Source organism: Chaetodon trifascialis, chromosome 9 (assembly GCF_039877785.1).
Source record: "Chaetodon trifascialis isolate fChaTrf1 chromosome 9, fChaTrf1.hap1, whole genome shotgun sequence".
Lineage (NCBI taxonomy): Eukaryota > Metazoa > Chordata > Actinopteri > Chaetodontiformes > Chaetodontidae > Chaetodon > Chaetodon trifascialis.
Window position 1 is genome coordinate 4,372,782 of NC_092064.1, and position 25,736 is coordinate 4,398,517.

Consider the following 25,736-nt stretch of genomic DNA (forward strand, 5'->3'; position numbering starts at 1 on the left):
ATGGCACAGCATCGAGAGCAATATCGGGTTCAGTATCTTGTACAAGGATACTTTGACATGTAGACTGCCAAGGCCAGGAATCAAACCACTGACCTTCTGATAGATGGACAACCACTCTACCTCCTGAACACACAGCAGGCAAAGGAAGACTTTTTGAGGCCTTTAACAGGAAAAAAGGCCAACAAGTTTAGAGTGATATGGTACTGTACTGATTATCATCAAGACACCCCAGTCCACTGATGCCACTTTGGCTTCAAACAACATTTAGTCAAGCTTACTTCACATTTCTCCGGTGGTAAAAATGTCAAAGGGAATATGATCTGTGCTAAAGCTGTTGAAATTGATGATACTTGCAAGTAAAAGCACAGAGTGTCTCACATTTCAGCACTGGGATGTAGATCAAAGTGTGGACGACTTATAACTTGATTACTGAAACAATTCTCAGACCCTGAATGACTGTAACAGCCCAAATCTGTCATGCGCCAACATCAGACTCCACACATATCTTTCATCTGTCATCCATTACTGTTGTTGTCTCAAAATTGTACAGTGAAGATGTTTCCTTGAGTTTTGGTTTCCGCAGTCCTTTGAAGCACAAAATGAGAGCAAATAATATTTACAAATGTAAAAGGCAGTGAATCTGTGACATGCTGAAAAAAAAAATCTTCATTTAAACACATCATAAGCCATTTCATACAGTATAGTCAACCCTACTAGCATCAGTCTGAAATTCTTATTTTAACGCACATGTGTCCAGTGCAGGTTAGTGCGGTTTTCAAGTGAGTTTTTTGAGTTTTTTGCTCAAAAAACTGGTACAGACATTCATCTCTCCCTCAAGATGAACTGTAATCACTTTGCTGATTCCTTTTGGTTTATGACCAAAACACCTGCAAAACTAATGACATCCTGATCATCCTCTGCTCTGCTAGTCAGCAAATGTTAGCATGCTAATGTGTTCAAGTAAAATGGTGAACATAGAAGACTTCACACCTGCTAAACATCAGCATGTCAGCATTATAATTGTGAGCATGTTAGCATGCTGACATTAGAATTTTGTAAGTCCAGCCTCATAGACCAGCTAGCATGGCTGCAGATTCCTACTGCGGATAGTGAATATTTGTTTGTTATATGCATCTTTCAATACTCCTATCAGGTCTTTTTGAATGCCACTGCTAATTAACTTCATCATTTCAGTAAAGTTCATGTCACTTGGCCAGTAAGCAACATTTTAACTGTCTACAACAACAATGAACTGAATCAAACGTGATACTTGATGCTCTATCATCTTTGCTGGAATTTGAATAATCAGAAATCTGCAAATTACTCTGATGCGAGATATATACCATTGTTTTGCACACATTTGAGTATGTAGAGAAGAGAGGTGGATGACAATAAAAATCATTATGCAAGACAACACTTTGAAAACAGACGAGCTTGCCATCTGAAGGAAATAAATAAAAACATGAGTCATTAGATCCTGATCTGTTCCAGATGGTGTGTGAAAGTGGTACTTAACTCTTAACTCTCATTTAAAAAGTCCAGGGGGACTTGGGCTTCAGACAGTATGTGGTTTCATTATTGAGGAATTGTACTTGCGTGTCTGAGTTACTGGTTCCACGCCTGTGTCAGCATAGCAGTGTTACTGCAATTGTGGTGCAACTGCTTTAAAAATAAATGAGAGTTTGAAGGAACATCTGATGGTTTTTAGCAGAGTACGCTGTGTGGAAATAGAATAGTTCGCTCTGGCTGCAGTAAACTGCATTTAATCACACAGTTTTAAAGAAAGACACGTTTGTCTTATATTTATGTAGAGAGGCAGTGTGCTGCATGATCTTTGTTGGGACACTGACTCAGCCAATAGAAACCTCGACAGCAAAACAGAAAACACTGACACAGATACACTTAGGGCGAAACCTATAAATTACTCTGTCAGTCAAGACTACATTCTCACTAGAAAACACAAGGAGATCCTCTGCTGAGGTTAAGAAAGCTTTGATGAATGCAGCAACTCATTGTGCCACATTACCAACTCCATACTATGCCAAACACTTAGAAAATGAGACACTTTACAGCTAAATATTTTCTATGTTCATCTTAAAGAGTGTAAAATGACTTTTAAAATATCCTGACACTGTTTGTGATAAAATTTGTGCAGAGAAATGTCAGAGATTTGTTTAGCTAAGCTAAGCACAAAGACTGGAAGCAAGAAGAAGCTTCTTGGTAAGATTAGGCAAGTGTACAGAGAGAGGTTTGAATAGTTTAATAGACTTTTCTCAGTCCATGTAAGAGAGTCAATCCATAGAGCAGACAAGCAGGTCAGAGGCATCAAGTCCAAAAGAGAATCCAGTTTCAGTACTGATGAACAGGCCAGAGGAGACAGGTCCGAGAGGGAATCCAAGCTTTATCTCACGAGGCAGACTGGCAACACGAAGGCTAGAGCATGTGACAGGCACTCGAGCACAGAGGACAGGACAAATCAGAGAGGCAGGCAGACAAAAAAGACAAAAGGTTTACTGGGTCGATCACCGTGTTACTACATAGGTGAGCAGACAATTCAACGAGTACTGGTGGGGAGTCTGGTGCTTATATACTGTGGTGGTTGATGAGGCTTGACTGAATGATTGAGGTCAGGTGTGCTCTGGAGAGGAGGAGGCCAGCCCAGACCTGCCAGCAGTTACCTGCAGTTAGACACACACACACACACACACACACACACACACACACACACACACACACACACACACACACACACACACACACACACACACACAGACATAGACTTACATTCATTTCCTGGAGCCTTACCCTAACCCTAACCATAACCACTATCTGCCTGTTCCTAATCCTGTACCTAATCTAACATTACCTAACCCGTAACCCTATCCTCAGTCTGCACCCTAAAATGTAATGATTTACATTAAGGGGACCTGCATTTTGTCCCCATAAGGGAGGTCAGTCCCCACAATGTGACTGTGTAAACAGATTTTTGTCCCCAGAACGTGATAAATACCTGGTCACACACACACACACACACACACACACACACACACACACACACACACACACACACACACACACACACACACACACACACACACACACACACACACACAGGACAGAAGAAGAGGGAATCACAGGAGCACGCCAGGCAAAAAGGGAGGGAACCTGCAGATCCCCACACTGCTAGCCGATGTAGCAAAGTAAAAACAGATACATTCCTACAGCTCCTACATGTCTTCTTTCCTATTATACAGCTGTAACTCTGTATATACACAAGTAGCTAACTATGGCATGTATTAGATACTAACTTGAAAAGTATGATACAATACGTAGTTAGATGAGACATTTTGGAGTCGATGGAAGGTTCGACATCAAACTACACATTGACAGCACATCTAAAACTTTTGCAGTGTACTTACAGTCTGCTTTGATTAGGCCAAGCTTCAAACTATGTGGCCAGTGCTGTTCATTTTTCTGTTCTATAAGTGATTTCTTACCTCAACACCTTGACCTTTGCACCTCCTCCCACAGGAGATGGGCATTGTTGGACACCACACATTTCTTCCCATTTTCTCATGACTCCCATCCGTTCTCACACTCCAGCAGACCCTTGAGTAAAAGTCTACAGGGAGTGTATTGTGGCTATTTTTGCCCTCATCTACCTCTGCAGCCCTTCAGTGAATGATGTCTTATACCACCTTGAATGAGGGGAATCTCAGACTCAGGAGAAGTAATTAGTGGTGGTGTAATGGTCTGCTGTGCTGCCCACTTCAACGTCCTGCAGTCAGCACTCGTTTCCTCTGTGCATTGTAACTGCTCCTGCAGTGAATGAGTCTCGTGGGAAATATGAGTGTTGGTTAAACCATATCAGATCAAAGCACTTGATGTTGTCGCAATCAACACTGTACAATGCTGGTCTTTATTGGTCTAAAGGTGTCAATTGTCCATTGACTGTCCAGATACTTGGTTTGGATAGATCAATATTTGTTTAAATATTTAAATAGATATCAAATCTTGTCATCCGATATGATGGAGGCTCCTGCTTGATAATAGCTCCAAGGTCATTTTTAGTTTTATTGCATTATTCTCTATTCAAAGTTAGAATTATTTTATCCATACAAGCAGTTGCAAATACAACAAATTGTGGGTGGAAATGAAGATGTACTGTTCCATAGAGATCACAATGCCACTGTGAATAAATCTGGAAAACACTGTTTTGGGGAACAAAAACAGTATGCTTTAAATATGCCAAATTTACGCATGTTTATTTCAAAATGTATTAGTTTCAGCCTTCAGAAACCCCACATTGTTTAAACCCTAACATTTGTTCTCACTTTTCTCCATGTCTGCTCATATCAGTTAACATGCACTTTTGAACTCTGCTGGAGATGCTGAGTGCTGTTCTCTGCTGACTGTTCACTGTGACTGAAACCAGAGCATCCACCATAATGGCATCATTGATCACTGCCCATTTTTTTTCTTTGTCGCTGCCTTCAAAGCTTCCCCTGTCATGAAAAATATTTCTGAAACAGAAAAGCAGTCTTTATCTTGGTGAGAGGCTTGATCTGCCTTCCCTTACCCGCTGGGATCTGATGTGCTTTTAGCCCCACTGCCTCAGCCTTTCTCTGACCTTCAGGCTTGCTGATGGGCTTCTGTCTCCTCTATAGGACACAGCAGCTGCTTCACCTACCAATATGAATTAAAAGAGACATCAACTCACATAATGAACGGGCAAAGTTCCTTCATGGAGAGCTGTTACTCTACTTTCTGTATACATTTCAGTCTGAGCATTAAAGCTGTGGTAGACAGATTATTTTGCCCCATCGAGCAAAACATTTCAGCATATTCTAATTCAGGTGGTCTGAGAGAAAACTAGACTTCTGCGCCTTCACTTGGCTCTGTTTTCAGGTTTTACTTGCAGGCTTGCTGTTCTGCAAATGCAGATGCACATGTGTGTCCCTTCAAATACTGATATTGGAAAGTGGAAGTGGAACACAGACATTCAGGCTCATTATGGTTGGTGCTCCTAACCACACGTGGGAAGGAGCCATGATGACAAACAGTCGGGAATAACTTTTAAGGGGGGAGTGTGTGTGTGTGTGTGTGTGTGGGTGTGTGTGGGTGGGTATGTGGTGTATCTCTCAACCTGCTGTTGAGGCATCGCAGCACCTGAAGCCTTGGGTGCTCTGCTTGGGGCCATCAAAGCACTGGAGAGGAGTCCTTGAGAAGAAGAGTCGTGGTGAGAGGCACCGGCGTCTTGGAGAAGTTCACGCTGTGGAGTGTGGGTCCTACAAGTCATGAGGTCTGAGAGGGCAACCAGTTCCTTCTGCTGCTGAGGGCTTAGTGGAGGGATACAGGCAGAAAGGCAGGCAGAAGGTTTTGCATCGTGTATGTTCAACTGTTGCCTACTGCAACTTTTATCCAGACAGGCTTGCAGAACAAAAAAAGTCATCTTGCAGAGCAGATATAAAATAAGTGTCAAACACTATGTTTGACACTTATTTTATATCTGCTCACCTGCCTGGTCTTTTCTGATGTGTGTTTATCTGCGCTGGAAGGAGCACAGCTGTGCTGGGTTGTGCACATAGTGTAGTATTTAGGGCATAGCAGGTCATTTTTGCCCTGGGGCCCTGTAACTGGTTAATATGGCCATGATTGGAACAGTTTTTTCATTTATATAGTAGTGCATCATTACATGTCATTCAGTGCAGTAAGTAAGACGAGGCTCTTGGTGTCCAGAATGTTTTTTTTAATTGCAAGAGTCAACACATAAATCTAAAAAAAAAAATAAAAATCTGATTAATCATCAAAATTACTTGAGGGCCATATAAAGTCAGACCAGGGAGGAAAAAAAGGCTACATTTGCCTCTTACTTCCTAGTGTGGAAACATGTACTGGTAAAAGCAAGCAACATTATCTTAGGTTCAAGTCACTGTTTTTAATTTATTACATTTTTTGGTGTCAAATGGTTGTGGGTGCAGGGACTTTGAGTGGATATCTATACAATTTTGCATTCTGATTTATTACTGATGTATCTGAAATATCTTAAACCGAATTCAATTCAAATGATCATTGCCTTCTTCCTGAACCTGAAATAAAAGTCATTTTAATGTTCTGTGCTTTTAAATGTACTGTAGATCCGCCCTACGCCACAAGGACCAATCAGCAGCTCTGACACACAAACCCTCTGTGAATTATACACTAATCACAGCTCGCCTTTCAACACCAGCAGAGCAGTCCAGTTGTAGCAGCCTGGTTTATTTCACCTCCAGTCTACCAGCGCAACAAGCCAGTTCACCGTGTGGCTGACACGGTCTATGTGCACAGAAAATGTCCGGAAAGTGACTCCAGAGGCCGGCTGGACTGTCCGGACGTTGGCGTTGGATTCAGTGAAGGTTTTCTGACCGATAAACCCGAGTCTCCTGCGCCGTATCCGCAGCATTAGGTAGGTTTTTTGGCGTTGTGGTGTTGTTGTAATGTCCCTCTCTTCTCCTTCCTTTTAGCCCAAGAGCTGCAGCAATTAAATGCACATTTTTGGCAGGGGGTTTGTATTACCGTAACACGTCGTTTCCTTAGCCTTACCATTGGTACCCTTCCTTTTAAATGTGGTTACATAATTGCTAGTGTTTGACATGTAAGCTATCGAGACTGAAAAATGATGTCGGCAGATATAATCACATACAAATTAAGCCCATGAATACATTTAGCCGGGGATGTATGTTGATAGATCGCGCCGTTACGTGCCGCCCTCAGGGGAGCGTCGTGCTGAACTGTTTGACAAATCTGCTTGATTATCGGTAACGTTAGTTAGGTTACACACCTTGAAGATCGCCGAAGACATTTTACGAATCTTAAGAGGCAACTATTCCACTCGGCAAACGACAGGGCCACCAGGCATGACGTATGTCAGTAAAATTCAACTTAAAGCATGTTCTCGGTGCTAATCTTAGTGCTCTTTTCTATCCAAAATAGACCGTGATTGGTGCGGCAAAGAGCACTCTTAACAAAACCTAAAGTTCAAATTTGATGTGCATTTCTAATCTTATTGTTTTATATACTTATGCCGAATTAACCAGAAGACAGTAACACTGACCATAAAAACATTGAGTAGATTGTATGAAGTATGCTTCTTTGCTGGTGAACGAGACATCATTTAATTGCATTATTTTCAATAGGGTTTGGTTTGAGGATGCGTACAACTACAGTAGATAATGGAATATGTTGGGATTATATATGTCAACTGTTTGGGTCTGTGAGTTCAGCAAGGGTTCCAAAATAAATGATCCAGCCTCAGTTAATCATATTGGCTAAGTTTATTGAAAGGAGTCTGCAGCATATAGGAAGATGATAATGTATTGGTGATATGTTGCAGTTCCACACAGAGAAAGCACAGTTATTTTCATAACCAGATTCTGTCAAATGCCTAACAAATCTTGCACTTTTTCCTGTTGTTGACCACAGAGATGTGGTTGTACTTAAGTGCAAAAACTCAGTGTTCACGTTTAACTTTTCCATTATTCACTGCTATGTCCCAGGCTGCTGAGTGAGATGATTATCACCAGTGATAGCTTCACGGCTTCCACTGCTCATTGAAGATGGCAGACTGGCAAGAAAATATAGGAAATACTTGGCTTATGTGTCAGAGAAATTGTTTGGTGGATTTATAAACTAAAAGATGCAATTGCAGGCTGCAGGCTTGGTGAATGTTTCTGAAAGTCTTTGAAAGCTGAAAAAACAGTTTCCAGTGACCGGCAAGGGGCATAGACTACCAGTGTCCTGGTAGCCAGCAGCACATCTGCTGTGCGCAGGTGGTCTGGGGGGAGAAAGACTCAAGTCCAGTTGAATTCAGAGTATTTCTCAGTGCTGGCTGCTCACAGTGGGTCGGCTTCCACAGCTGCAGAGCTGGATCCGTTGGACTCCAGCTCACTTGTACTCTCATTTCCTTTTCTAAAAAGAACACCCACTGCTGCATCACAATTATTACATTCAATCAAGCAGCTGTCTGACCGCTGAGCCCAGCCAGGGCTTCAACTGCAGAGCAGTGCCCGTATTTATCAAGTTCCTCCAAAGGGCGCTTGCTGCTCAAGGATTTACAAATGTGGGGGCCCACATTTACCAAATGTCCCAGAATAGCAGTGCTGGTGGCTGGAGATGTCAGTAGATCTCATGCACAGCTTGTTTTCACTGTGAAACGCTCGATTGATGGATCACAGTTTGTTGACTGATTGTGAGTGAGGACAAAGCCTTCAATTGTGCTTATGTAGCTGTCTGTGGACACACAGTTTACAGCTGACATAACACAATTTTTGTGGTTCTTTACTGCCTTCTGTAGTGTTTGCATTTCGTGTGACTTAAAGCTATGAAGTACTACAATAGCAGTATTAAAATCACATTGATGGGAAACAAGAAAACACTGTTATTCATGAGTGCGTTCAGGAACAGTTAAGCTCTCAGCCAACAAGATTGGTGACCACCCACACGTCGGCCAGGTTTCCCCTTTGACTTGCTGTATCTCAGTGGGAAATGAATTGACCTATTATTCTGTGTTTTGTAGTGCAGATGTAGTGAAAGTGCATGCAAGCAAAACCCAAAGTTTGAGTTGTCGAATGGCAGACTAGCTCTGATTTGTGTCCAAATAACCAAATGTACACAGTTGTAAATGAACAGAAAAGCAACAAGCTATCACCAGCAATTACTTTGAAAGAAGACACACAAGGTGAATAGACATCAGTACTAAAATAATTTATTTTCCTGTTGATGCACTAGTCGACTAATGGCTTAGTAATTTCACCACAAATGTTCAGGGGGCTAATTTCCTGTTGAAGGTGATGTATTGCACGGCTCCACGCTAATGTTTGAGACTGGTTGCCAGGCGTCAACTTTTGGTTGCCAAAACTGAAAATATCGTTGCCATTTTTAGTTTATTTTGAGTAATTACGATACTGTGCAGTTATCTGTCAGCTTAATAATGGCAATGATAGATAGATAGATAGATAGATAGATAGATAGATAGATAGATAGATAGATAGATAGATAGATAGATAGATAGATAGATAGATACTTTATTCATCCCCAAGGGAAATTCACTTTATTTATGTGGTTTAATGTGACATAAGAGAACATTTAAAAGCTTCATGACAGTAACTGAACAAAATTCTTCGTAGTTTGTGTTTTATGTACTACTTTACTTTACTTTACTACTTACTATTTGAATCTTAGGAGATAATATGTGTAAAGCACACGGATGGATGGATGGAAACATTATAGTATACTAAAAACTGAAGTCAACACCTGTGAAGTAGTTAAAGTTCTGAAATAAGTCAAATTATGTTTGCATAATCATAGATTCAGAGTTTTTTCAGAGGGAGATTCAGAGGGAGAAAAGGTTGATCTAATTGTAAGGATTTTAACAAGATAATAGAACTAGTTTGTGGAAAAACCATATCAGAAACACATTATTAGTCAAAGTCCAGTGTTTTATATACACATCTTAAACACGTCTGGAGGGGATCTTTAACATCATCTCACTTTTTGTAATTGGTTTATAAGTATAGTATTTGTTCTTACTGCATGTAAACTGGCTGCCATCATTTAATTTTTGTTCATAATTTTGGAAATAAATGAAGATTTAATTGCATATAAAAGATGTAATTACAACAAACACTAAAGTTAAAACAAGTAATTTTCTGGCAGGCCTCATAATGGTGTTTTTAAATTACTTTGCCAGTCAAATATTCACATTTTGCTAATTTCCATTTTAAGTGACAAATTATGTGCAAAAATATACAGAATATCCAGTGTATCAGTGTGTCACTGAGGACTAAGTTTTGTACAAGTGAAAATAAATGACTTGGGGCTGCATGTATTCAAAGAGTGAGGGCCAACACAAATTTAGCTCCAATCTCATATACAGTAAATGTATTGATCTTCTTTTTCTTTCCCCGACATAAATTAGCTTAAATTAGTTTCAGAACAGTCACTTAACTTTATGTTTGCTTAAAGTAAGGATAGCTTACTGTGATAAGAAAGCAGTGAAATGTCAGCAGGTTAAAATGAGGGCGAAATGAGAGGGAGAATTCATCAGTGTAAGGCAGAGTGCTAACAGGATTTCCCTCGCCTAACTGTCGACGACGACCAGCAGCTCTTGTTCTGTTCCTGGTGCTGTGAGGCTCCAGGAAAGATCCGAGGAGACGGCCATTAAATAACGAGTGCTTTTATGAAGTGTTATCTGTTCGCAGACCGCAGCTTTGGGCGATGATTTGAATCTGTTGCATCCTGAACAAAGGAATCTTTTACATTCTAGATTTTAGTTGCTATCCCACTTCCCATGTTTGTTTTTGTGAATCACTAATAAGAGAGCAAAAAAACTTTGCAGATTTATACTGTGTGATCAAAATGAGTTTAGTATCAAAAATTTTGAATATATGATGATATCAGTCTACAGAGATTAGTACTGCTCATTTGAGGTGGAGTACATGGTTGTTTGTATCGCAGGAGGTTGTTGAGGTTTGCATGGTGCTCTGTATGCAACATTAATGTGCTTTGTCAGTTGCATGCCCATTTAAGTGATGACCTGAAGTAATTGTGGTTATTTTTCATGCTACAATTTTGTGGCCTGTGTTTCAAAACCTTCAAACTCTGAGAAAACTGTGCCATAGTGTCATACATTTTGAATATTTTTCCTGCCTTCCATTGCAGCCGCTGGTTTGCATTCATTTAACAGAAGTATGAAAATAAAGTTACGGAAACTCGGAACCTGCTTGATTTAGGTAATCTATCAGAGTCAATAGATACAGCACCATATCTGCTTTAATGTTTTCTGTACATTGTTGTTTAATGGTAATGTAGTGCCAGTGTTGTATAACAGCCTGCAGTCACTACTGCATTACCATGCAATGATAACATCTCTGACAGGAGCACAAACAAATGATATTCACTGTGATGGATTGCCTATCTCAAACCTGTTTCATGTCCCACACAGTTGACAGTCATAACACAGTAAAATGGCAGAAACCACTGCCTCCCAGGACAACTGGAAAACACAATTCAGCATGATTTAAATATAGTCAGAAGTGAAGCATGTAGGATTTGCTGGAAGTACTGTAGACTGAAAACATGCAAACCATTAGTATGGTGCTGGAAGACCAAAATAAAAAAAAAACTCTTCAGAGTCTCCAGAGCAACACTCCTACACTGACAGCACAGACTGTGTCTCACTGCCTTACAAATTGTGTTCCATACACACAACGCGACACAACACACACACACACACACACACACACACACACACACACACACACACACACACACACACACACACACACACACACACACACACACACACACACACAGTCTAGTCACAGGCAGGCCAGATTTACTCCCCCGTGTTTCTCAGGCAGTCACTTTACTGATTAGTGATGTGTCATTCACTGTTTATAACCCCTGCATTGTGGTAGTGAGTGTACGTCTGCTGGGTTGTCGGCGGCACTGCAAAGATGAACTTGATTTACCTGAGTGATGCGTAATTGCTTGAACAGGGGATATTGAAATTGATTGTGCTAAATGCACTGAGCCACTCGCATATTCATGTGCATGCATGCAGGACTGCTGTGGTTTGATGAGTGACTGCTTCCTGTGTGAACTGTATACTCTAGTAACATGGGCTCACACTGTGAGTTTATCGAATATGAATAGTTTTTGTGACAGTTTACCCAATTCATAATGGAGGAAGCTAGATGTTTGCAACCTTAAAAGGTCAAAAGGAAATCAAGCAGAAACACTGAGTCTGCTGCGCCTTCATGTTCACCAGGATCTGCCATCAGCATTGATCTACAAATGGGTGACAAAGGAAGGGACAAACCAACATGGAGGGTCTGAGTAAGGAGTTGTTTCATCACAAGCCTTCAGAAGAGCTTCACCTCTCTGTGTCATAGATTCCACAAGAGTGTGACACTCGTCTGAAGGGGTGAACAACATTCTTCCAAGAGATATTTCTCCATTTATGCCACTAGCGCGGCTCGACTCGACTCTACTCTACCCGGTTGTTTTGTGTTTCCATTAGGGATAGTACCTGGTACCCGATACTATTTTTAGTACCTGCTCTGGCGAGGTTCCAAGCGAGTAGAAGCGATACTATATGTGTGACGTCAACAGCCTGTCGGCCACTGATTCGCTGGAGAGTGTCGTCACTGGTCTGCGACGTCCAACACCGGAAAAACAATCCCGCCCCCTCCATTGTAACGCCGGGCAACAGCAACCGCTGACTTTATTCTTTATTCTCACTTGAGAGAAATGGCTGCTCGGTTTCTTCTCTTGCTTTGTGTGTGACAAAAAGCCACAAACCAAGCAGCAAATACAACATTGCCTCGATGTCCTCCATTGTTTGTCGGCTCTGTTTGCGTCGCGTACAAATTGACGTCATGGCAGTTTCGCGCAGCCTTGGTATGACGATCCCGCCTACGTTGAGGAGGTACTATGAAGTACTCAATTATAATGGAAACTCAACCAAACCAAGTAGAGTAGAGTAGAACCGAGTCGAGTAGAGCTGGAGCTGTGTAATGGAAATGCGCCATTAGTGTCTTGATGTTAATGGTTAAGAGTGCTGATTGAAAATCTCTCCTAAGTGTTCAGTTGGGCTGAGGTGTGGTGACTTTGAAGGCGGTAGCATGAGATTAACATAATTTTCAGCAATATTGGTACGTATGCATTCAAGTTTTTCCTTGAATTTGTCACCCTGCTAATGTCTGTAGCTACCATGTTAATGTTCACATGGTGATTTTGGCCCTTTCATTGCCAGCAGCCTCCCATAGTCCAGTGTATCATGTCCTTAAGTGATCCCAATCAGTATTGCGTAATCAGTAGCAAAAACAGATCTTGTTGGGATTTAAGGCTGGGACCCGCAAATAATTAGGAGATGATGATGATGATGGTGATGATGATGATGTGTCAGTCTTGGTACTGTTACTTTAGAGGGTTGCTGGCTAATCGAAATGCCTGGTTAATATAATTAAGGTTGTGATTAATATCAGCCAACATTAATACTCTGCAGTGGTTGCTGCATCTGCTAACTGCATTACGCAATATGTTTACATGCACATTACATACACAATGCCCATTAGAGCTAGACCAGTGCAGCGGCTGATAGCTTATTGCACATATATGTTGACCAATATGTAGCAATACATTGCAGTACAGAAATGCTAAAATGGTCTGAGGAAATTTAGAAACAGTTTGTTGTCCACAGAGCACAACACAACACAAACAACCACAAACGTATCCACAGCTGGGGGGAATTCTGAGAAACCAGCTCAATTTAATAGCTGGATGAAAGTGTTCCCATGGTTCACAGCAAGCTTATTTTTCAGAAGGCTGGACCGTGATTCTCTGCCCACATATAAACAAAGGCACTCTTATTGGAGATGTTTGTGTGTCTGTTCTCTTTCATACCTGTATGTATTTTATGTATAATGTGTTCATTTCCAGTGTTCAGTTTCAAGTCAGGAAGTAAGATCAACCAGTCAACTTGTTTGATGTGCTAGGCCTCATGTGTTATTGAGGTTGCGGTTGTGTGTGTCAGCTGCACCTTGAGCCCCTGTGACCCACGGTTACCTATAATGCCTTTCTCTGTTTAGATATACAGAGATGTTTACTGTATGTACTTGCACTACCTGCACATACCTCATACTGTTTATACCTCATGCCAATTGCACTACCTGTATGTGTTTATATTTCGGATATTATGGCAATTTGCAATTCTGGTTGATCCTAAACTACATTTCATTGTCTCTGTGCTGCACTCTGACGATGACAATAAAGTTGAATCTAATCGAATCCAATCTAATTAAATCTAATCTAATGTGCAGCTTCATGAAAGAAGAATTCCTGCATTGATAGAGAGAAGCAAAGGCTGGGGAACGTGGCATGTGTGGTGTACAGTTGGTGTGCTTACCTTTAGAGTGCTGTGAGTGAGTCACTCTTGAGCTAGTTGTGTAGAATCGCCCTGGCCCAACTGAGAGCCTCTTGTCAGAGACAGGACTTGAAACTATGCAGCTAGTAGTTGAAAGGTCAGACTTTTCAAAAACCAGGCTCAAGAAGCCACTGCTGTTCCCTCCTTTTCAAATGGAACAGCCTGTAATGTGATATCACAGTTCAGTGTTAGTCATGGTCACCCATATACATGAGCAAAGATGAGTCATCACATTTTTAGTTTTCATTTGGATCATTTGCATCCTGCTATATAATGAGATTTCCTCATCAGAGGTTGGAACGGGGAAATTTGTTCTATGTCCTGAGCGAGGTAATCTAATGCTATTAGCAAATCACAATAAAGCAGCCCCTCCCTGTGTTATTCAACCATCTTTTGCTTGTGAATTCATGGGTGTGTGTATGTGATTATTTATGTGGAAAAAGGGGCACAGTCCTAACATTATATTCGAAGCACCTCACAAATTTGATTCACATTTTGAATTAGTTACAATTCAAATAAGACTAGTATTTTTCTGTTGCTAAATGCCAAGCTAAGAAAAGATTTAAGGAGATGAATGTTGCTGGGGGCTGGGTTTTCTGTCGGAGGAAATGTCAGATTTTCTAAGCTTTAATTGCACACCAGCCTCTCTGAACACACAGACCAGGGCCCTGCAGGTCATAAACAGTGTGACAGGTGCGTAAGCAAATAAAATCCTTTGGGAACCCAAGGTTGACTCAAGGTTTGTACAAATAATGGGGGAGGAGGACGGCTGTGTTTGCCCCCACCTCTAGTTTATTTGCCCTGTAATCCCCGCAGATAATGTCGTGATGCAGAACATTAGCCATGTATTAGAAGCTGAAAGACACAGCATTGGATTAGTTTGCTTACACTGCTTCATAACTTAACTCCAGATGGAACGAGTCTCTCTAGCCTGGAGAGAGAGAGAGAGACATTTCCTCTCTCTGTCATACAGTCTAGCTGGAGGTTGATTTAGTTTGTTCATAGCATGTGAATTACGACTGAGCCTGAGGGGCAGAGGTTGTGGACAGGGTAATGGCCACCGTCTTGCTGATTGATCCTGCAGGAATGTGCCAGATCACAGATCTGATTGGAAACTTAATAAAGGCTGGATCATTTGTCAGTAAGAGGATGACAGTAGGAGACCAGGGCTGCACAAACATGGCCACTGTGATGACTGTGTTTCTCTGTCACAGTCATTTAGCTTCCCTAATGTTATTCCAAACTATCGGTGTATTGCAATTCAGCTCATGAGTAGTGGTCATCATCTTTAAAAAAAGATTAATGTCTCTCCACAACTTCACTTAATTTATGGTATATCATTGCAAAGGTTTTTTTTTTTTTTAAATCAAATTGCCTTTTCTTTCTTCCCTTTGTCCTGCCTTTCTGACAACAGGCACTTCATTGTCAAATAGATTTGATTTCACTGTGTGCTGCACGTGGCTGTGTTTGGTCATTGTGCTTGTTTTGAATATTGGAGGACAGTTAATAAGGGCGGGACACTTGGTGAAATAAGATACAGTTGACTGTAGGGTTGGGCGGTATCCAAATTTTGATACCGTCAAACTTTCCCCACATTTTCCCGGGATATACGGTATTACCGTGACTAATTAAAAATCACTTTGCAGGGCAGCGTGACATGCGCGCAGTTCAGACGGTCAATGCTCACGCGAAGAAGCACCAGTCCTAACTTGTAGCATACCAGAATGACGGGGAGAAACGCAGTTAAAAGCCTCCACCAAGCATTGCCACCCAAACGAAACATAATTCATACCCCAAGAAATTATATGCGCATTTAACAACAAACATGGAAACAGCGCAAGTCAATGGCACTGCATCTGCTGCTTTCACCACTTCACGCAAACCACCAAAGCCCAGTATCATAGGAAAGCAGACAGTCTGATGATCACGAAGATGTCTGCCTCCTCACTGTGCGACGAAAACTCGGCGAGCTAGCAGCCAAAGAGTACCAGAAAAAAACTTTGCTAAATCATAAAGTATGTCTTACCTTTATTGTTTTGTGGTCAAAAGTTATATTCCAGCCTGAAAAAATGTTGCTAATGTCTCCTCCTATGACTCTGCGTTAGTTTGAGATCAATCACGAAGGTCCTGCTTGTTTACATAAAAAGGAGGGGGTTTCTAGAGTGGAGGGAGCGCTCTTCATGCAATAACCTATCTCTGGGCTTACTTCCTTCTGGATCGTCATTGGTGTTTCTATGGTGAATGTGGGCGGGTCGCTGAGCTATTGACCGGCGTAATCACGCAGTTAGTTTCACCGCTCCGTCTCATGAAGGAGCAGAGCGCTCACAGAGGACTCTGCTGAGCAGCCTGAAGTGTTATTTTACAGTTTTATTTGCATTTCGTCCTTTTATGAGAGCTAAGAACAATAGCAAGCAGGAAAAAGGCTGAAAAAGTGTTTTCAACAGAGGAGTTTCTCCGTGTGCTTGGACGAGATAACGGTACTCTGCCCAGACGCGCCCATATGAGCGCCTGGACATACCTGTGTTAAAACACCTGTAAAACTGCTCTTCATTTTTTTAGCATGTAATTTTTCAGTCACCTTTTTCTCGAGTAAAAATTCAACCAGATACATTGAACGGAGTGGACTTCATTTTTGTTATGAAGATGCTACTACGATTAATTGTTGTAGTCATGAGCATCATTCTCTGGTTGCAGCTTCTCCACTGTTAAGATTTGCTGTTGTCTCTGTTTTATATCACTGTGAACTGAAATCTCTGGGTTTTAGATATAACAAGACATTTGAAATGTCACAAACAAAACATACTACACAACAACAACAAGACTAAAAAAGAGAAGAAAGAAAAAAATTAAAACAATGCCGAAAATGCAACATCGTACATCATGCTGGGGAGACGTCACGAGAGTCTGCAAGACGAAGCTTTACTCGATTCACTGAACAAATAAGGGGCATATAAAGAAAATAGTTGTAAATCGCAGCCCTAATGTAGAATTTGGTTAAATATATAAATTTTTTAGTAAGACCTTGGGCCTTCTCATTAGAGAAAACAAGAAGGAAAAAGTTCTAAATATAATGAGGTGAGTTATGTAAATGAGCTTAGATTATGTTGTAAAATGTGAGGGTGGAAGTGTGGCACGCTGGCTCAGCACTGTACATTTGGAAAAAACTGAACTGAAGTTAGAAACTTTGTAAAGTTCAGCTTTCCTGCTGTTGTTTTCTTTTCGCTGTCAGTATCACAGACCTCTCTCACTGGGGCTCCATGAGGTGCGAAGTCGCCCTTATTATTAAGTGTTGATGTGGTTTTGTTTCACCGGCGCTCCGTGGAGAGCAGCCTCAGCCTCCACTGTTTCCCCTAACAGATCAATGGCAAAAAAGTATCGTGCGAGCAGGATACAATATCAGTAACAGGAGAGAAGAGCCTCATTTAATTTAACACAAACACATTTCAGCCCCGCTGCAAGGTGTAACACGACACTGCTCTGAATCTCAGCTTCAGTCTGTTATCAGTCAGGCGTTCATGTCTCCTGATGGGACCCCACTTCACATTTTTAGGTCCTTTTCCATTTTCTTCTTCCCTGATTTGACAGGTACTGCGTACCATGAGTGTTGCCTAGCACGGGCATTCACCGCTGTACCCTCTCTATAACCCCTAGTAATTCTCCACTTTGAGCAGTTTGTCACTTCCTCAGTTTATGGGGTTACTATGCCAAATGACAGCTCACAACATCATTGTAAGTAGAAAATAGATCTGTACAAAGATCTTGTTTTTACTGATGAAACGATCATCCCCTCATGCTGAGCCAGGAAAACAAAGTGTATAAATGTCTGTATGAGTTCCAAGTTACATGAAGATGATATGAGCTTGATTCCTTGATCCTAATGTTTCAGCAGTTTAACTTATTATTGAACTTTGATGTTAATGTGTGGTACAGAAGCTTTCCACAGTTGGGTAGACCATAAAATAACAAACCCAGCTGAATTATTTGAAGGAATTATGGGAATATATGAAATAAAGCATAAGGTTGAAAAAATGAAAGAAATACAAGTAGTCAAATCATGATAAAGGAAGGAAGAGGTAGAGAATGGAAGGAAGGCAAATGTTTACATTAATACTATATGGACCTTTCTTTGTCTTTTTATTGCAGTTATTTGTTTTTGTTTAAGACTGAATCAATGAGATTCATCATACAGTATCTTTCATCATCTTTCATTCAAACTATGACGTGAAGCACACAGGTTACTCGCTGTATAAGAAACTGCTGTATAGAGAGAGCTTTATCTTGACTGTCTTGAGGTGATACCGGTGACTCATCTGTTGTCTTTCTCACCTTCCACCTTATCTTACTCACCATCTTTCACTCACTTGCTTTGCTTCCTTTTATATCCTGCAAAACTCTGTTCTGTTTGTTGTTACAGATCTTTTTTTTTATCAGTTATGTAGTGTACTATGTCATTTTTAAGTTGCTTGTCTGTCTACATCTTTCTGTTGTTAAATCTCTGTGAGACATACCTGGACCCTTCTCAACCTTCCAGACTGATGATCTAACAGCAGAGGTGAATCAGAAGGTGAACTTCCCCTTTAAGAGCAGTTGCAGTAGCCTTAGGGGAACAGCAGTCACCTCTTGTACTGCCACTAATAAACTGAATGTGTTGGCAGCCTGGCATGTTTTCTGGCTTCCCCCTCCCTCTAACACTGAATCACCAAGGAGAAGACACAGAGATGTGAGATAGCGTGGGTGGGCTGAAAGAAAGACAATGCCCAAAGACAGGAAAAGAGAAATAAACATTGTCAGATGCTGCGCTATAAGAAGTTTTCTACACTATTTGCACATTTTCTGCATTCCTTGAAGCATTTATCTGCAGCTTAGTCTTGCATGAGCTCCCTCTTACAGGGAGGCTAATGCAAGGAATTAGCTGTAATGTTTTGTGGTAAAATGCCCCTCACTTGTTTAACTACCAGAGTCGAGGATGTTTGTTTAAAAGCAACAACAGCCACTTGGCTCATTAGGCACGAGTTACCCACTGAGAAGAAGTTGGCAACATGGTGTCAGAGGGGAGACAGATGGTGCAGTGATACATTGGCCTACCCTTGTCTGACCCAGCCCGGCTAAATGGATTCACATACAGTCCAGAATATATGAACTTATTTCAGTCAGTTGGATTCATCTCATCAAGCGCATGCTGACTAAGTGATACCTGTGCATTACCTATTTTATTGCATGAATAAGGATACTTAGTTTTATCTTTTCCATTTGGTCAGTTCATTTCTCAAAGTAGTTACCAGCTAAGTACCCATACTTAAAGCCAGACTCCCACCATTGTGAAACTTGCTTTCAATGCTTAAACAGTAAATACATTAGAAAATATAGACATATTTTTCCCATTTTGTTATCTGGATTAAAAAACAATGTCCACATGAGTTCAGTATTGAATCTGCTTACTTTATCCAGATCCCTTCAAGTCCATTTGCAAAAGTAATTGAGTTCAGCATTTGTAAACTTAAAGGTAACGAAAGCTCAAACATCTGTCGTCACCTTTTCTTGGCTGAGAAGGTAGAAACGCTACAGTTTCGAGTGTCACAACCTGTGACTACAACCACAAAATAAGATAAACAGCATGACATATGAAATGTTGATTTAAGGTGTCTAACAGATTGAAATCACAAGTGTAGGCTAATTACTTTTACACCTTATTTTTCGAATTAAACAAACCAGGTATTTCCTTGCCTGATTTCAGATGGAGTTGTTGACTCGTTATGCTCCATTTCCATCTTCAGTCTGACATTGCGTTCAGTCTAACTGGTTTCCATGGGGAAGGGGGATTTCATTTTCTCTAACCAATCACAAGAGACCAATGTATCCACCTGAACCTAAAGTAATTTCCAGTAGACAGCAATTTGCAGCCATGCTAACATACAGGCGTGGAGTGTAGTAAAAACATACTATGATGTTGGGCGAAGAGCAGCCGTGATAGCAGCGTCTGTCTTGTCTGTAGCTGTTGCCAGAGTTGTTATTACTCCTCCTTGGCTCAGGCACACAGCTTGGCAATTCGACAGCTGCTTGACAACGGTGTTAGTCCACTGGTTGGCTAATCCCCCCCACATGGTGCTCATTGGATTGATTGTTTTTTTCAGATGCGATCATGGTCTGGACCCAGGCAAGGTATTTGCTGGGAACTGAAAACCAGATCTAAAATGGAGCTGGCTATCGTAACTAGGAGTGGGCAAAAATATTGATATGGCAATATATCGTGATACTTTGTCTTCCGATTCAATATCGAGATTCCAAATTTGAATATCGATATTTTAGCAATTAATAAATCATATTTCAGATGGGTTGTAAGTCCAGTACGACTTCCGCGGGGTGTCGCTGTACCGCTGTCTCACTGCAAGGCACTCAACAAGCAAGCATGGCTGGTAACATTAAACTAGAGACATCCTCGAACTTTAAGGCAGATGTTTGGAGGTACTTTGGATTCCAAAGGAAAGGAGAAACACACAGTGAGCTGGACAAAGAGTACACTATTTGCAAACACTGTTTCACTCCCATTAGATATTTGGGTAACACAACAAACTTGCGATCTCATTTAGCACATTCACTACTCCGACATATTAGCTCAGCTCATGTTGTTCATGCAAATATGTTGTAACTTGCACTTGTATAGTTACAATAAAACGGCATGGATAATTTGAATAACATTGTTTTGACTCAGTTTGTCCCATGAATTATCACTATCATCTGATGTACAGCTTGGATTTTAAGATGCATAATGCCTTTTACATTTTTCAGTGAACTATGTAGAATATCGCAATATATTGCAAAATTTGGATGTCACATCATTTTGTATTGTGACTCAAGTATCGTGATGCGTATCGTATCATGAGGTCCTTGGCAATACCCACCCCTAATCGTAACCCAACCCTAACTGCATGAGTAGACCAGTGACCTACTCTGTGAGCAAACAAAACATTTTTGGGGGAATTTCATCTCCAGAATGCTTACATTCAATTCATTTGGATAATTTCAAGAAATGTCCAACACAGGATTACATGGCCTGTTTCTCCAGGTGATTAAGATCAAGCAGGATTGACTGATCAGATGTTCTGTATGTGCTCAGGACTTTCATGAAAATATAACACTTGGATATGGATATTCTGTAAAATGTTGTTCTGTTTGTGTTCAATATCTTAGACTTAATACTAAGTCCAACGTCAAGGAAGGGGTACTATAGATGATGCAGATCAATACCATTTTTTTTGGATTTGACCTGCCAATATTTTTTGAGAAGATTCAGGATCTTTGAATTTAACCATTTTCATCCAGCAGGTGTTCAGTGACTATCCAAGCATCTGTTTGGGTGGGAACAACCTGTAGCATTTAGAAGACGATGATGATGATGTTCATGTTGGCTGACCACAATAGCGATGATGATTGATGCAATAGCCTTGTGATATTTAGTAAATCCTCTCCTTGAATTTCTGTGGTAGCATCACCATCCAAACCTGCAATCTGCAGATATTTTGAGAATCACTCAGCAACGTCTTCTTCATTTCTATTTATAATACCCCTGTCTTCAAGTTTTGTGTTTCAGCCAATGTGGATTGTGGACTGTGGCTGGGCACAGATGGAAATTTTTGATTTCTGCCTTCGTCAGCAGTTGACGTTGACTGCCAAACATGTATTCTGCAAAACATTTAAACATAGCTGTATGTGATGACCTGCCACTCTGCAGTTGTATTATGTATTTATATATTTAGGAATAAAGTCGATAACTAAAAGTTCATAAGTTTGAACAAAGCAGATGAAGGTGTCTTGCATCATTCTGTTGTGCTCTGAGAGTATGATGCATCCAAGTCTCTCAGATGCCATGAAGGGGGAGGTCAGCTGCACTGGGTTCATTGCTCTGCTGTGATGAACAGCATACACATACTGATGTCAGAGTCCCTGCTGTTGCAGAGCAATGCTGACAGAGCCTGTTAGCCATCATGCTCATGATGATGTGAAACTTATGACAGCAGAGCAAATAAGGTGTCTGGATTTCGTTGTTATGATTGTGATTCTTACAAAATGTAACTGAAACTGTGCTATTTTAGTCACTGTGTGCATTTGTGTCAGAACAGATGCATAAACGATGTGTATGTACAATGAACATGCATACACCATTCCCCCCATAGAAATATATATATTTTTTTTTTATGTAAAGAAGAATACACACTCCTCACGCATACTTCAGACCAGGCACACACACAGTTTTCCACAGCCAGAGATTAAATATAAGGTCAGAGTCCTAACCGTGATCTGTCCACTGCTTTGGCCCAGACTAAAATATCTCAACAACTGTTGGATGGATTGCCTTAAAATTTTGTACAGACTTCCATGGCGCCGTCAGAGGATGATTCTTTTCCTGTAGCGCCACATGAGGTTGATTTAAGTGGTTTTCAGTGAAATTTCTGGAAAACATTCGGATGGATTGCCATCAGATTTGATACAAACATTTGAAACATTCGAATGAAACTGAATTTGAATTTTGAATATGAGGACTTTTACCCTCTGCTGTGACAGAAGCACTACTGTCTTTAGAAGGTGAAAAGTTGCAGCAGAGTCTTGTGATTGATTTGCTCACTCCATGTGAAAGCGTCTTTTATGAGATGGACACAAGCCTTCATGTGCTTGTCCGTGCTGTGTTACTGCTTTCAGTCACAGCACAGCCATACCAGCATTTTCCCTGAAATGTCAGTAGATCTTGAGGTGAGAAACTGGCGGTACAAAGCTCTCTAAATATTGACCCCATGCAGGAAATTATATTTCTTTGTTGGATTCAGTTCAATTGAATCTCTCAGTTCATTGTGAACATTTGACTGTTCTGTGAGTTACAGGGCCCCGTATCTCTAGAGAATGAGAGGGATGGGGTCAGTGTCTGAGTCTTACATAGTTGGAGATAAGTTCTATCAGTGCTGCTGCAGCTCGGTTGCTAAAGGTCAAACGTTATAAGGTTGTAGGTGACTTTCTGTCGGCACCCCCACGCTATTTCCTGTGTTTTTAATTCAGATCAGGTTAACCTCATAAGAAACCCACACTAGACTGAATATACGGTTTGCAAGTGAAGTGGCAACTGTGCGCTGTCCCTCTGAGGCTTGGCCAGGCCTTTTGTTCAGGAAGGTGACTGTGGCTGTGGCTGCAGGGCCAGCACAGAGAAAACCCTCCAACAAGCCTGCAGCTATTACAGGTCAGAGGAAAAGCTATCAGTCAGCCAATTGTCATGTGTAGAATTTATGTGTGAGAAGTATGTGTATGCGCGTGTGTGTGTGTGTGTACATGGTTCCACCTACAGAATAAGTGTGTGCATGCTTATGTCAAAATCAGAGCCTGAAAGCTAAATGTCACAGGTGATGGCCTACCAGAGTCTGAGTGATCTGATCTAGTAGGATGGAAAAATGGTATCCTTAGTGAAATGCATAGGTTTATTCTACGTATTTGGTGTTGTCCGTAAAGAGTCTTAGTCATTTATCTTTCAATGGGCATTGCATTTTACTAACTCTCCATAAATTGTCTGTGAGACAGAGTTCATTTAGTTTTTCTGGTGGCAACTCCATTGTCATAATTGTGTTTGCAGCCAATCTCTGTCAACTTTGTGATTCAAGGCTCTCCGCAAAGAAAAATTGCTCCGTAATTTTGGCTTGAGCTCAAAAGGCCTGTCAAATAAATAGAATGTGGTGATTACTCTTCCTGACAAATTTCTCCTCTGTAGATTTGTCCTGGTGCCTGATGTCTGTCACATGATTAGTTTAAAATCTGACACATGAAATGTTTACTTTTCATTAGGTTTTGTTGTTACCTTGGCTCATTTAATGTTTCTCTGGGGCCTCATTACAGGAAAAAATATCCTAACTGCTTGTCCTATCTTAAGTTTCAATGATAGAAAAAAAAAATCAAATCTTGAATCTTTAGAAATGATACCTAGAGCTCATTCATTCGACACTCGTCCTGTCCTGCCCGTATCTGTGCTTAAAATGGACACAAGACTGCCTCTATCCTTCATTAGAATGTAATATCAGAGGCTGTCTTACTTCAGTTGACCACTGGCAGAGCCCCATGCCTCCTTGCACATAGTCCTCTCCACAGCCGGTCGTCTTGGCAGTTGATGCTCTGTATCGTCTGAGAAATTTAAAGCATCATCATACAGTTTGAGTAGCCTTTCAATTGGCATCAAGTGATGCTGCCATTTTGGCTGTTATTTTGAAATCAGGAAGGGCTCTATGCCATCCTAACAGGTTTTTTTAACTTTGGAAATTCCTCAGTTCTGTAATCACTGAATTCCCATCCCAAGTTATTCTAAAATGTTTTACTAAGTGCAGTCAGGAAACATGTTTTTGTAAAGCCAAAAGTCCTACATGTCATTCTGAACTGAGATAAGGTAGGAATTCAGACTTATAATCAGAACTAACTGTGCCTTTTGTGTTTTGTGCCACAGTCCAGGCCTCATGGAGCTGGGGACTCGACGCCTGCTGTGCACAAGGGAGCTCGATCCATGCCCCGTTCCCAGCAAACAACCATAAAGGGTGGGAACCTTAATTATCCTCCTGTTCCTTTTTCCCATCCCTCCCCTTAAATTGCCCCTGTGGTGAATCTGTCTTCTCCCTTCTGTGGCCTGCAACATGATTGGCAAGCTGAAACAGAACTTGCTGGTGGCCTGTCTGGTCATCAGCTCAGTCACAGTCTTCTATCTGGGTCGCCATGCCATGGAATGCCACCATCGCATCGAGGAGCGCAGCCAGCCAGGTGGCATCCTGCCTCTGTCAGCACTGGGAGGCAGCATGCGGACCACCTTACGGACAGGCCAAAATCTCAGCACGCCTTTTGTTTACAACAAAGACATGCCGCTCATCTTCATTGGTGGAGTGCCCCGCAGTGGGACCACACTGATGAGAGCCATGCTGGACGCCCACCCCGAGGTGCGCTGTGGTGAAGAAACCCGTGTCATCCCACGTATCCTGGCCATGAAGCAGATGTGGAGTCGCTCAGGTCGGGAGAAGATGCGCCTGGATGAGGCCGGTGTGACAGATGAGGTGCTGGACGCCGCCATGCAGGCCTTCCTGCTGGAAATCATCGTCAAACATGGAGAGCCTGCCAACTTTCTCTGCAACAAAGACCCTTTTGCACTGAAATCGCTTTCCTACCTGGCCAAGATCTTTCCCCGTGCCAAGTTTGTACTTATGATTCGTGATGGCCGGGCTTCAGTCCACTCCATGATCTCACGGAAGGTGACCATTGCTGGCTTTGACCTGGGCAGCTACCGGGATTGCCTGACCAAGTGGAATCGGGCGATAGAGACCATGTACACTCAGTGCCTGGAGGCAGCGGACAAATGCCTACCTGTGCACTATGAACAATTGGTGCTTCATCCTGAGAAATGGATGAGGACACTGTTGAAATTCCTTGACGTTCCTTGGAATGATGCCGTCCTACACCATGAAGAGCTCATTGGGAAAGCTGGAGGAGTGTCCCTTTCCAAGTAAGTGCTTGCTGCTCATACAACATTTCCTTTTTCCTGTCCCCGCCACACCCCCCAAGTCTGATATCTTGTTCTGTACTCATAATTTGAAAGGTTGTAACAAGTTTCCCAGCGAACCTTCAGAAGGAAGATAGTGATTCATCAGTGGATGGAATCTGTAGGCTGACTCAGTCGAGCTTAGTTAACTTTTACATTTCATTGTTTGCACTGTAATTGTAGTAATTGTAGCCACAGAGTAAAGCATTACTGTGGCTGTTGTCC

General features: G+C 41.5%; 1 protein-coding gene across 2 annotated transcripts in view; it reads left to right on the plus strand.

Moving 5' to 3' along the window:
* The first annotated feature begins 6,246 nt into the window (after positions 1-6,246).
* The window catches only part of tpst1 (tyrosylprotein sulfotransferase 1), a 46,842-nt gene continuing 27,352 nt past the window's right edge, over positions 6,247-25,736 (plus strand). The window contains exons 1-2 of one of the 2 annotated variants that reach the window (XM_070971009.1): positions 6,247-6,445; positions 24,435-25,475. In XM_070971009.1, the coding sequence (XP_070827110.1) occupies positions 24,619-25,475 (857 nt within the window). In that variant the 5' untranslated portion in view covers positions 6,247-6,445; positions 24,435-24,618. The remainder of the gene's footprint in view (positions 6,446-24,434; positions 25,476-25,736) is intronic. The other variant, XM_070971008.1, reaches the window with a different exon arrangement.